The 14554-nt window shown below is 40.2% G+C and overlaps 1 protein-coding gene across 50 annotated transcripts in view; it reads left to right on the forward strand.

Annotated features, from left to right (window-relative positions):
• The window catches only part of USP54 (ubiquitin specific peptidase 54), a 126363-nt gene that overhangs the window by 53277 nt on the left and 58532 nt on the right, over nucleotides 1-14554 (forward strand). For all 50 annotated transcript variants that reach the window (XM_063709716.1, XM_055353442.2, XM_055353436.2 and 47 more), the window contains one exon: nucleotides 1605-1697. In XM_063709716.1, coding sequence (XP_063565786.1) covers nucleotides 1605-1697 — 93 coding nt within the window. The remainder of the gene's footprint in view (nucleotides 1-1604; nucleotides 1698-14554) is intronic.

A 14554-nucleotide genomic window follows, 5' to 3' on the forward strand; every position in this document is an offset into this window, starting at 1 on the left:
CTATAATTGCTTAGGCTGATCTTGAACTTCTGGGCTCAAATGATCCTCCTGCGTTGTCCTCCCAAAGTGCTGGGATTATAGGCATGAGCCACCACACCTGGCCACATATTAGTTTTTTTAGTTACTTTGTATCCTGATAATACTTTTGTGATTTAGAAGCAGGCAAAATAAGGCATTGATATAAATGTGTTTGTTTACCCGTGTCTTGGCCATAGTCCCATTTTTGTAATTGTTTTTTTCTATGTGGTCTATTTATATTGTCAGTTGAAACAATACTATTTATGATTTTCCATTCTAATGTGCCATATATAATACATTACATATATATATATATATATATATATACACACACACATACATATTTCTGTATCCATACTTAATGACTGAGGCATTGATGGTTTTGGAGTCCCTATAATAATCATGTTACATGTTGAAAATAATTGTTGTTATGAGCTAATATTCTAACTTTTGGTTTCAAAGCTGTGTTTACCACAGATGAGTTGAACCTATTACATTTATTATAAAAAGATGTTATTTACTTGGGAGCATAGCCAGTTTCAAAGAACTTTTAGAGTATGTATCTTGAGACATATAAGTAAGAAGAAGCTCCGGAGGTGTGCTGTCATCTGGGGCTCCAGAAATTATGCTTTTTCATGTATTATGACATTAAATGTTTTCCTAGCAAGGGGGAGCTTCCTAAGGCATTATGCTATATACTACGTCATTTCTTTTTTAACTAAAAATTGCAATTTATTCAGATTTCCTTAGTTTTTACCTGGTGTCCTTTCCTGGCCCAAGATTTCATCCAGGATACCACATTTAGATTTACTTGTCATGTCTTCTTAGGCTCCTGTTAGCTGTGACATTTTCTCAGAATGTTTATGTTTTTGATAAACTTTGACAGTTTTGAGGAGTACTGATCAAGTATTTTTTTGGATATCCCCCTTCCCCTATTGGAATTTGTCTAATGCTTTTCTCATGATTAGACTAGGGTCATAGGTTTTAGGGAGGAAGACCACAGAAGTATAGTGCCATTCTCAACACATCACATCAAGGGTATATACTATAACATGATTTATCACTGTTAATATCATATTTTTTTCCCATTTCAACAAAAGTATAAAAATCATTATTTTTTACCCTATTGACTTAAGGAGATCACACTTCTCTTAGAAATGTCTGAAAATTGAGAGTCCTAACAAAGATAAAATTCCACACTACAGCTCACATTTCTACAGTTCACATTTCTAATATAAGTTTTAAAATATTTTTGCTTTTCTTGTGTGGATCATGAATATAAATCCTTATTCTTCAGCTTTAACCCATAAATTTCCTCTTCTGGATCACATTTGATGTATATCATGTCATATTTTAACTGTATTACCTTCACTTTATGTTCAAATTAATATCTTTCCCAGAATATGACCATTTATTTTTCTTGTTAGATGCCTCACCTTTTTTCACATTTGTTTTAATATACTAGAATGAAGTTTTCTTTTGGGAATAAAGACATCTTCTGCAGTCATTACCTATGTTTGTTTGAACTCTTTACTTTAAATGGTGGCTTTTTATAGAGTAATGAAATATTTTCCTTTTCTCATCAGGTTTTGTGGCACTTGGATATCTTCCGACGTAGCTTTAGGCAGCTTACAACTCACAAGTGCATGGGAGATTCCTGCATCTTTTGCGCTCTCAAGGTAAGTACTTCCAATTAGTTTCTTCTCACTACCATTGGGTGGCCAAATGGTCAGTATCAAGGTGGTTTGGTTAATCAGGATGATGCCAAAGAATTTGTTACTGAATTATCTACCTGTGGTTTAGTGCAAAAATGGATATGATTGGTTTGCTTGCTTCAAAGAATTAGTACTTGGCTTGGGTAGTCTCTTTTACTGAACCTTTTTTGCTTATGCAGCTCTGTTTGATGTGATAGACTACTATGCAAGTATGCTTCTCCTTTTTTTGTTTTTTTTTTGGGATGGAGTCTCACTCTGTCACCCAGTCTGGAGTGCACTGGTGCGACCTCAGCTCACTGCAACCTCCACCTCCTGGGTTCCAGCAATTCTCCTGTCTCAGCCTCCCGAGTAGCTGGGATTATAGGCGTGTGCCAACATGCTCGGTTAATTTTTGTATTTTTAGTAGAGACAGGGTTTCGCCATGTTGGCCAGGCTGGTCTCAAACTCCTGACTTCAGGTGATCCGCCTGCCTCGGCCTCCCAAAGCGCTGGGATTACAGGCGTGAGCCATTGCGCCCAGCCTGCTTCTACTTTGAGTGTTTATTTGAAAAGCTAATTCTAAATTTTCATTTTAAAAGAAGATGCAACTAGGTGTTTTTAACGTAATTAATTTTGTTTGTTAAAGCTAAATTTAGCAATAAACTCTTCCTATTGATAAATGCCAGTACAACGGGTGAGGTGGCACATGCCTGTAATCCCAGCCTTTGGGAGGTCAAGGTGGGAGGATTGCTTGAGCTTAGAAGTTAAAAGCTGCAGTTCTGATCATACCACTGCACTCCAGCCTGGGCAACAGAGTGAGACCCTGGCTCAAAAAAAAAAAAAAAAAAAGAAAAAGGAAAAGAGAGTAATGCCAGTACTAAAATTTTTCTATTCCCTAGTTTCCCATTACCACACTTAAAAGATTCTTTTATACCAGTTCTCTACCCCATGTATTGTTTAGTTTTAAGTTTTTCATTTCTGTTTTTTTTTTCTTCCCCACATGTTTCCAAGTTTTTCATTTCTGAATAAAATGAAACCAGAGATTTCTTTAGAGCAAAGAAAATGGCCTAAAGTGAGAGATTTCTGACTTAGAGATTTTAGGTATGTTGCTAAAGAGAAAGAGCTATGATGTGTAAGGGCCAATTCTGTTGCTTTCTCTGTTTCTCCAACACGTAGTTTCCCTACAGTTTCTTAGTCCAGATATATAATGGATTATATGGATGAGTCTGTCTGATTTCTGAGTAAGCTTCCACAGTCATTTTTGGTCTCATAAAGTCTGAATTCTTGGTTTGTTACAGGGATGTTTGGGTGTGATCGTTATATGTTTAATTTATAATAGTTGCTTTTACATCCTGAAATAGGAATTGTAACCAAAAACTTTAGATTTTCCCAGTTATATTAGTTATTTGCAATAACTGACTCAAAATTTTTTTTGACCAGTATTACTATGGAGGGTGTTTTTTTTTTTTTGGAGATGAAATCTTGCTCTGTTGCCCAGGCTAGTCTTGAACTCCTGGGCTCAAGAGTAGGCTGGGATTATAGGCTCATGCCACCACACCCAACTCACTTTGGAGTTTTAAGCCCATGATAGGCAGATTTTTTTTTCTTTTTCTTTTCTTTCTCTTTTTTGAGACGGATTTTCACTCTTGTTGCCCAGGCTGGAGTGCAATGGCGTGGTCTTGGCTCACCGCAACCTCTGCCTCCCTGGTTCAAGCAATTCTTCTCCTCAACCTCCCGAGTAGCTGGGATTACAGGCACCTGCCACCACGCCCAGCTAATTTTTGTATTTTTAGTAGAGACAGGGTCTCACTGACTTCAGGTGACGCCCGCCTCGGCCTCCCAAAGTGCTGGGATTACAGGCGTGAGCCATCACGCCCAGCTGGAACCATTATAACTTGTAACAAAATATAGAATATAAATTATTAGTTTATTGGGGAGTTCAAATATGAATTTTAATAAAACCAAATCTTTTACAAGTTGAATATAACATTTCTTACTGTGCCCATTTAGACAGGGGTCCATCCAAAGGGCATTTTATCTGATTTTCTGAAAGATACATTAAGTATCTAATTTTAGATAAACAAGAAATGTATTTCGTGGTAAGTCCAGAGGAAGTCTGATTCATGGCATTAGAGCCATGCTAGGGAGAAAAAAACAACAATAAAAAAAGTCATTCAGAAAGGGAGAGAAAAACAAAAAAACGTGTTTGGGGATACTTACTAGGGAAATGTGCATCCTGGAGAAGTCCCTGTAGAAGAACTGTCTGACACTGGAAACTCTTGTCTGTACCAAGAAGGGATGAGAGCAGTTACATGATCTCTGATAGTCCTTTGACTAGTTGGGACTGTGCTATACTCTTCATTGATCTGGGTGGGACTCTGGAGAACTGGCTGCCACATTCTTGTTATATTTCATTTTCCTGAGGGACAAAATTGTTACTTAGTATAAATCAGTATCATTATATAGGCCAGAAAGATGAAGAAAATCAACCGCTAGACTTACCCTCTGAGACACACAAGTACAGAAGGGAAATTGTCAATTTGTTGGGGTGAGGAAATATTTTGGGACTCTTTCAGAGAGACAGTTGCTTGTGGTGGATAGATAAGTGGGCTTGGGGATGTATTTATCAAAGGCTATATTTTGGGTCTTCATAACTCTGGGGATGTGTTAGAATTCTGGTACTTTCCTCATTACATCACTGCCTGATCTAACCAAGAGATTTATTTTCCTTCACTGCCTCATTTGTTGTATTGGGAGTGTATTAAAATTTGATCTTTTTTCCCCTAAGTGCTTTTCAGTTCCTCAGTGCTATATAGATGTTAAATAATTAGGCTCTAGTTTGAACACACTTCACGTTTTAGATGGCGTTGTTTCTATTCTTTTAATTATTGTATACTTGATTTGAAAATTATAGACTTGTAATGCAGATAGACTAATTTGGAAGTGTGGATGAGCTGAACTCGATTTTAGTAGTTAAGAAGTTTAAATTGTTAGAATAGCCAGTTTTCAAGAGCTATTCCCTCATCCAGGATGGAGGGCTTCATTTTCTGAGAGAAGGGAAAGGATGATAAACATATGAAGGAGTAAACTTGAAATGAGCCATCAGCACCTGGGTCCTCCTGTACGATGTCTCTTTTGTTCCCCACTTTAAAACTACTTTTATAGGGCTGGGAGCAGTGGCTATGCCTGTAATCCCAGTGCTTTGGGATGCTAAGATGGGAGGATCACTTGAAGCCAGCAGTGTGAGACCAGCCTAGGCAACATAGCAAGACCCCATCTCTACAAAGAAAAAAAAATTAGTGGGACATGGTCACACATACCTGTAGACTCAGCTACTCTGGAGGCTGAAGTGGGAGGATCACTTGAGCCCAGGAGTTCAACACTGAAGTGAGCTATGATGGTGCCACTACACTCCAGCCAGGGTGATAGAACAAGATCCTGTCTCTAAAAAAATAAAAAATAAAAATACTTTTATTGAAAATAATACAATTCTTCACTGAACTAGATTCTAGTCATTGTAAATAAGACAAAACCAAAGGAAAGATATAAAGATTATAAAGGATCAAAGTTGCCATTATTTGCAGATGATATGACTGTTACAAAAAAACTCAATCTACTGATAAGTCAGAAGCAGCAATGAGAGAGTATAGTGGGTTGTTGCATCAAGGCATAACATTCAGTTCTGTTTCTTTTTTTCTTTGAGATGGAGTTTCACTCTTGTTGCACAGACTGGAGTGCAATGGCGCGACCTCAGCTCACTGCAACCTCTGCCCCCTAGGTTCAAGTGATTCTCCTGCCTCAGCCTCCCGAGTAGCTGGGATTACAGGCACCCACTACCATGCCCAGCTAATTTTTTGTATTTTTAGTAGAGCTAGAGTTTCACCATGTTGGCCAGGCTGGTCCCGAACTCCTGACCTCAGGTGATCCACCCTCCTTGGCCTCCCAAAGTGCTGGGATTACAGGTGTGAGCCACTGCACCCAGCCCAGTACTGTTTCTGTAGCTGGCAACAAACAGAAAATGCAATTTAAAAAGCATTTTATAATAGCAACAAAGTATATGCGGTAAATATGAATAAATCTTACAAAAATGGTATAAGACATTTGTGTAAAACCACAGAAATCCAGTATAACGAGTAATCAAAGTCAACACCCTTGCAGTAACTCTTCAAGTCAAAATAGAAAATTGCCAGTACCGGCAGGATGTGGTGGCTCACGCCTGTAATCTCAGCACTTTGGGAGGCTGAGGCAGGTGGATCACCTGAGGTAAGGAGTTCAAGACCAGCCTGGCCAACATGGCGAAACCCTATCTCTACTAAAAATACAAAAAATTAGCTGGGTGTGGTGGCGCATGCTTGTAATCCCAGCTACTCAGGAGGCTGAGGTATGAGAATCACTTGAACCCGGGAAGCGGAGGTTGCAGTGAGCCAGGATCGTGCCCCTGCACTCCAGCCTGGGTGACAGAGCAAAACTCTGTCTCAAAACAAAACAAAACAAAAAAACAAAAGAAAGTTGCCATTACCATGTACATTCTCCTCCCTTTTTTCTCAATCAGATCTCTTTTCTCCCAGGGACTTCCTAATGTTTGTGGTAGTCATTTCGTTGTTGTTGTTTTTTTTGTTTTGTTTTGTTTTGTTGTTTGTTTTTTTGAGACAGAGTCTCACTGTGTCATCCAGGCTGGAATGCAGTGGCATGATCTCGGCTCACTGCAACCTCTGCCTCCTGGGTTCAAGTGATTCTCCTGCCTCAACCTCCCAAGTAGGTGGGATTACAGGTGCACTTCACCATGCCTGGCTAATTTTTGTATTTTTAGTAGAGTTGGGGTTTCACCATGTTGGCCAGGCTGGTCTCAAACTCTTGACCTTGTGATCCACCCGCCTCGGCCCCCAAAGTGCTGGGATTACAGGCGTGAGCCACTGCACCTGGCCCATTTCCTTGTTTTATCTGGTGTTTTACTACCTATATATTTATTCTTAATCTAATTTTAAAATTATCTGTTTTTGAGACTTCATTGTAAATGGAATCATTGTATGCAAATTTTGTGTGTATTTCTTAGCTCAGCAATATGTTTATAAGAGCATCTACATTGTTATGTGTAGGTCTAGTTCATTTTCATTACTGTATGGTATTTCTTTTTCTTTTCTTTTTTGAGACGGAGTTTCACTCTTGTTGCCCAGGCTGGAGTGCAATGGTGCGATCTCAGCTCACTGCAACCTCCGCCTCCCGGGTTCAAGTGATTCTTCTGCCTCATCCTCCTGAGTAGCTGGGATTACAGGCATGCGCCACCACGCCCGGCTAATTTTGTATTTTTAATAGAGACAGGGTTTCTCAGTGTTGGCCAGGCTGGTCTCGAACTCCTGACCTCAGGTGATCTGCCCTCCTCAGCCTCCCAAAATGCTAGGATTACAGGCATGAGCCACTGTGCCTGGCCTTGGTATTTCTTTGTGTAAATAAATCACTGTTGGTGATCTCTTCTACCAGATGACTACCAACATGACTACCAACTACCAAATGTTGGTAGTCATTTGGATTGTTTCCAGTTTTTTATTTTTAGAAAGAGTATTACTAAGAACATTTTTGTACATGTTTACCTATGTGTACATATTTCTTTTGTACACATGCCCAGGACTGGAATTGCTAGATCATAGAATATGTATGTCTTCAACTTTTTTAGATAATGCCATTTCTTTTCCAATGTGGTGGTACTCATGTATACTCTGATCAGTAGGCTTATTTTGGAAGTTGAGAAAAGACAGTTCTGAAATTTACGTAACAAATGGAAAAATATGACACTGCTGAAAAGTAACAACAGAGTGAGTGACCTCAGAGTAGGTAGGCTAAGTTATTTATTTATTTATTTGAAATAGGATCTTGTTCTGTTGCCCAGGCTGGGGTGTAGTGGGGCTATTATGGTTCACTGCAGCCTCAACCTCCTGGGCTCAAGGAATTCTCTTGCCTCTGCCTCCCGAGTGGCTGGGACCACAGGCAGGTGCTACCATGTCTGGCTGATTTTTAAATTTTTGGTAGAGATGGGTTCTCACTATGTTGCCTAGGCTGGTTTTGAACTCTTGGGCTCAAGCAGTCCTTTCACTTCGGCTTCCAAAAGTGCTGGGATTACAGGCATGAACTACCATTCCTGGCCCAGAGTATGCTAAATTATACTGAGGTAACAAACAACCATAAAATCCCTGTGATTAATATACCAAAGATTTATTTCTCATTCACTAAAGATAAGTAGGGATGCTACTGATTATATCACTTAGGTACCAAAGCTACAATCATATTGAGTATTATTATTTTTTAGAGATAGGATCTCGCTCTGTCACCCAGCCTGGAGTACACTGGTACCAGTCATAGCTCACTGCAGCCTCAGTTTCCTGGGGTCAAGCAATTCTGTGCCTCAGCCTCCCAAGTAGCTAGGACTATAGATGTGTGCCACCATGCCCAACTCCTTTTTTTTTTTTTTTTTTTTTTTTTTTGGTAGAGATGAGGCCTTGCTATGTTACCCAAGGCTGGTCTTGAATTCCTGGCCTCAAGTCATCTTCCCACCTTGGCCTCTCAAGGTGCTGGCATGAGCCACTATGCTTGACCACCATATAAAATATTAGTTGCTAAGCCAGAGGGAAAAAAGAGCTCTGGAGGATTTTGCACAGGCAGTTAAATGCTCAGCAGGTCATTTCACTTTTGCTCACAGCTCACTGAAACAGAATTAATCTTGTCCCACTGACCCACAAGGGAACCTGGAACTGCAGTCCTATGGTGATCCTTGAGAGGGGTAAGACCAGAGATATTTGCCAAACAGTATTAATGACTAGCATACTTTACCGGATATCAAGAATTATAAAACTAATAATTAAGATAATGTGGTATCTACACAGTATGGCAAATAAATCAATGGAACAAAATTTGTAGTTCAGAAATAGTCATATAGGAAACTTGCTACTTGCCCTGTGAATCTAAGGAGAAAATGGATTTTTCAATAAATGGTGTTTAGACATTAGTTATCCCTATAGGGAAAAGAAAAAAGGAAATTAGTTTCCTATTTCATACCGTACCAAAAGTAAGAATTTCAGATATTAAGGACTAAAATGTGACTCACACCTCTAACCTCAGCACTCTGGGAGGCCAAGGTGGGAGGATCGCTTGAGCCTAAGAGTTTGAGACTAGCCTAGGCAACAAAATGAGATCCTGTCTCTACAACAAGTCAAAAATTAGCCAGGCATGGTGATGCGCACCTGTCGGCCCAGCTACTTGGGAGGCTGAGGCAGGAGGTTCGCTTGAGCCCAGGAGGTCGAGGCTGCAGTCAGCTGTGTTTGTGCCACTATACTCCAGCCTGGGTGACAGAGTGAGACTCTGTCTCAGTGTTTTGTTTTGTTTTTTTAAGTTTTAGAAGAAAATATGAGAGAGTATCATGACCTCAGGGATAGGGAAGTACTTATTAAATAAGACATGAAAAAAAAGTTAGGAAATTGATAAATTTTACTACAAAAATTCAAAAACTTTCATTCATCTAAAGACTCCATAAAGAATGCAAAGAGACAAGGCTACAAACCTGGAGAAAATATCTTCAACATATATATGTAACAAAAGATTAGTATCCAGCATAGAACTCCAGAAAATTCCTATAAAAAATAAATAAAAGGCCGGGTGCGGTGGCTCATGCCTGTAATCCCAGCACTTTGGGAGGCCGAGGCAGGCAGATCACCTGAGGTCGGGAGTTTGAGACTAGCCTGACCAACATGGAGAAACCCTGTCTCTACTAAAAATACAAAATTAGCTGGGCGTGGTGGTGCATGCCTGTAATCTCAGCTATTTGGGAGGCTGAGGCAGGAGAATCACTTGAACCCGGAGGGTGGAGGTTGTGGTGAGCTGAGATCGTGCCATTGCACTCCAGCCTGGGCAACAAGAGTGAAACTCCATATCAATAAGTAAATAAATAAATACAAGATAAATGAGTCAAGAGAAAAATGGACAAAGCTACAAACAGGCCTTTCTCAGGATAGGAAACCCAAATAACCCCTGAGCATATGAAAAATGCTTGCCCCCATTAGTAATCTAAGAAATGTAAATTGAGCCATACCCTTCAGGTTGGTGGACATTTAAAAATCTGATAAAATTGTTACTGCCAGGCTGTGGTGGCTCACATCTGTAATCCCAGCACTTTGGGAGGCTGAGGCAGGAGGATCGCTGAGCTCAGGAGTTTGAGACCACCATGGACAACAAAGTGAGATCCTGTCTCTACGAAAACATTTTTAAAAATTATCTGGGCATGTTGGTGTGTGCCTGTGGTCCCAGCTACTTGGGAGGCTGAGGTGGAAAGATCACTTGAGCCCAAGAGATTGAGGCTGCAGTGAGCCTTGATCATGCTGCTGCACTCCAGCATGAGTGACAGATAGGGTCTATCTCAAAAAGAAAAAAAAATTCAGTGTTACCAAAACTGTGGAATAATGAGAACTTTACATACATTTCTAGCTAGAATATAAATTGATATCACTACTTAGGAAAACAGTTAAGCATTACTTAGTAGAATTGAACTTGTACCATGTAACCACCTCGCAGTTCCACCCCTAGCAATACATTGTAGAAAACTTCTTGATACATAATGTGCCAGAAGATATATTTGAGAATGTTCAAAGTAGTATATTTTGAGATTGTAGAAAAATGGAAATAACACATTCCAACTACACTAGAGTGGATTTAAAAATTATGGTTTATTCCAATAGTAAAACACTATATAGTAATGAAAATGAATTCTGCAGCTGCATGCAGCAACTTGGGCTAATCTCATAAAACATCACATTGATTGAAAAAAGCAAGTCATAGAAGACTATATGAATCATGATTCCATTTATATATAAATCAAAACCAGGCAAAACTGAAGAACATATTGTTCAGGGGTACATGCATGTGATAAGTCTGTGGAGAAAAAGGAAGTGCTTTTCACAAAATTCAGGATAGTTGTGTTCTGTAGAAGGTGGAGGGTAGATTTCATGTAAGTATGTAATCAGTTGGAGAGGTTTAAACTCGTGGTTTATTTTTCTATTTCTTAAATTGGGTGGTGGGCACATGGGTGTGTGGGTGTTTATTATTCTTTGGCTATGTATGTGTATATGTTATGTTTATTCTCTTTTTATGTGACTATTTTAATTATAAAATATAGAAAAGCACTGCAACCATTCTAGGAAGCACACTAAAGTGTAAAGAGGAAAGCTGAAAATTGCCTGAATTCTAGCATGGAGATTGTAATTTTTTTTTCTCTCTCTCTCTTTTTTTTAATGAGACAGAGTTTTGCTCTATCACCCAGGCTGGAGTGCAGTGGCATGATCTCGGCTCACTGCAACCTCTACCTCCTAGGTTCAAACAATTCTCGTGCCTCAGCCTCCCGAGTAGCTGGGATTACAGGTGTGTGCCACCACGCCCAGCTAACAGATTGTCATTTCTTTTTATGCTTCCCCTCTGGTCTGTATTTCTGGTAGTAAGTCTTTTTCTTTTTGCTCACTGTTTTTGTAAAAAGATTACTTTTTTCCAGATCCCTAAATTGCCCCTCTATCTGTAGTATCTTCCTACTTCATTTGTTTTTAAACCTAAGAATACCCTGGAATGCTATATTGAAGTTAGTATCTTCTCATAATCCTGAAGTGGCTCCCACTTGTTTCTTAAATCACTTAAAAATGCATGATTACAAACATTTTAAAACTTAATTTTATATTTCTTTCCTTTCCTTCCCTGGGCATTCTCCATTTCAACTGTGATAACAATGCACTTGCTATGTCTACCTCTTAGACATTTCAGATGCCATTCACTTTGCGTGGAGTGTTTTGCCTCCGTTTTGCCAAACCACATTCACTTTTCAGAACTCTGCTTCAGAAGTTAGCTTCTTCATGAAGTTTTATTTAAATTTTAAATTTTTTAATTAAAAAAAATGGAGACAGGGTCTTGCTATGTTGTCCAGGCTGGCCTTAAACTCCTGGCCTCAAGTGATCCTCCTGCCTTGGCCTCCCAAGCTGCTAGGATTACAGATGTGAGTCACTGTGCCCTGCCCTTCATGAAGTTTTAGAAATGCTGTCTATCTAGATCTGTGATTGTTTGGCTTAATAGTATTTAGCATGGCTGAATGAATTTTTGGGAAAGTAGCTCAACTCTTCTCTCTTGGTATTTCTCACAGTGCCTAGTACAGTGCTTGGACCATACTATAAACACTCTACTTTTCTGTGTTTTCTGGGTTGATAGAATCTTTTGGTAGTTCTTGGATTTCTTTTTTTTTTTTTTTTTGAGATGGAGTCTTGCTCTGTCGCCCAGGCTGGAGTGCAATAGCATGATCTCGGCTCACTGCAACCTCTGCCTCCCGGGTTCAAGCGATTATCCTGCTTCAGCCTCCTGAGTAGCTGAAATTACAGGCACCTGCCACCACGCCCGGCTAATTTTTGTATTTTTTTAGTAGAGACAGGGTTTCACCATATTGGCCAGGCTGGTCTCGAACTCCTGACCTTGTGATCTGCCCACCTCGGCCTTCCAAAGTGCTGGGATTACAGGTGTGAGCCACCGTACCCAGGCTTCTTGGATTTTATTAAATAGTTATGGAGTTTTTGGTAGTTGCCTTCTGTTTTTCTTCCTGTCTTTTATGACCTTTCTCACTCTTGTCCTATTTGATGGAAAGAGGTTTTCATCCTGTGACTTTTGGTCTCACTTTTTGTTTTTTGAGACGGAGTCTTGCACTGTCACCCAGGCTGGAGTGCAGTGGCGCGATCTCGGCTCACTGCAAGCTCTGCCTCCCAGGTTCACGCCATTCTCCTGCCTCAGCCTCCTGAGTAGCTGGGACTACAGGCACCCGCCACCATGCCCGGCTAATTTTTTTTTTTTTTTTTTTTTGTATTTTTAGTAGAGACAGGGTTTCACCATGTTAGCCAGGATGGTCTTTGATCTCCTGACCTTGTGATCCGCCCGCCTCGACCTCCCAAAGTGCTGGGATTACAGGCGTGAGCCACCATGCCCGGCCTGGTCTCACTTTTTTTAGTAGGCCTTTCTCATTTGGTAAGGAAAGGGTGAAATATGTGTGTATTGTGGGTGAGGCTAGAGTGATGATGGAAAAGACCTGCTGAAAGAAGAAAGCAGGCCTGGGATTCTGTCAGCAAAGCATTTATCTGGTATTCTGTGGTTAAGTTACATGTTATCTTGTGGTGTTTCCAGTGTGGGTATAATTTTATATACTTAAATCCCATTTTTTCACTGCTTCCTATTTAAAAATTAGAGGGATGTTTGATGAGGCTAATAAGAATTCCTTTTTGCTGACTCCTTATGATCTGTTTGCATTCCCTCTTTTTTTTTTTTTTTGAAATGGGGTCGCTTTGTCACCCAGGCCGGAGTGCAGTGGCATGATCTCAGCTCACTGCAACCTCTGCCTCCCAGGTTCAAGTGATTCTCCTGCCTCTGTCTCCCCAGTAGGTGGTGGCTAATTTTTGTATATATTTTTAGTAGAGATGTGATTTCACGATGTTGGCCAAGCTGGTCTCGAACTCCTAACCTCAAGCTATCTGCCCTCCTTGGCCTCCCAAACTCTGCTGGGATTCCAGGCATGAGTCACCATGCCCGGCCCTGTTTGCATTCTCTAATGTGAAGCTGATATGTAAAATACTTTTTTTTTTTTTGAGATGGAGTCTGGCTCTGTCACCCAGGCTGTAGTGCAGTGGTGCGATCTGGACTCACTGCAACCTCCGCCTCCCAGGTTCAAGTGATTCTCTTGCCTCCACCTCCAGAGTAGCTGGGATTACAGGCGCCTGCCACCACGCCCGTCTAATTTTTTTTTTTTTTTTTTTTTTTAGATGGAGTTTTGCTCTTATTGCCCAGGCTGGAGTGCAATGGCGCGATCTAGGCTCATCGCAACCTCCACCTCCCAGGTTCAAGTGATTCTCCTGCCTCAGCCTCCCTAGTAGCTGGGATTACAGACATGTGCCACCATGCCTGGCTAATTTTGTATTTTTAGTAGAGACAGGGTTTCTCCATGTTGATCAGGCTAGTCTCGAACTCCTGACCTCAGGTTATCTGCCTGCCTTGACCTCCCAAGGTGCTGGGATTACAGGTGTGAGCCACCGCGCCCAGCCTACTAATTTTTTGTATTTTTAGTAGAGACAGGGTTTCACCTTGTTGGCCGGGCTGATCTTGAGCTCCCAACTTCAGGTGATCCACCTGTCTTGGCCTCCCAAAGTGCTGGGATTATAGGCATGAGCAACCATGCCTGGTTGTAAAATTCTTGTTTTGTAGTTTTGTTTTTCAAAACAGGAAACTCCAAACTTTCTCAATTTGAAATACAGTTAACCGTTGAACAACACGGGTTTGAACTGTGTGGGTCCGTTTATATGTATTTTTTTCAATAGATATATTATAAAATTTTTTGAGATTTGTGACAATTTGAAAAAACTCACAAACCATGTAGCCTAGAAATATCAAAAAAATTAAGAAAAAGTTATGTCACAAATGCATAACATACGTACATAGTAGTCTATGTATTAATATTAATCAAGTATTTATATTATTGGTAAGGCTTCCAGTAGACTATTAGTAGTTAAGTTTTTGGGGTGTCAAAAGTTATACACAAATTTACAACTGTATGGGGTCAGTTCCCCTAACCACTGAGTTGTTCAAGAGTCAGCTTTACAAGGATTTGCCAGTTCTGTAAAGTCAGATTTCTTTTATTTGGAGCATAATTATTCACTCTAGGAACCCACTGGTAAGGACAAAAGGAAACACTAACATGTTTCTAGATGAATCAGAGGCTAGCCAACTTTCCCTTAGTCTGATGTTTAGATGAGGGACTTGCCTTTCCATGTCTGGCTTAAAGATATATATTCC

This window comes from Gorilla gorilla, chromosome 8, assembly GCF_029281585.2.
Source record: "Gorilla gorilla gorilla isolate KB3781 chromosome 8, NHGRI_mGorGor1-v2.1_pri, whole genome shotgun sequence".
Taxonomy (NCBI): domain Eukaryota; kingdom Metazoa; phylum Chordata; class Mammalia; order Primates; family Hominidae; genus Gorilla; species Gorilla gorilla.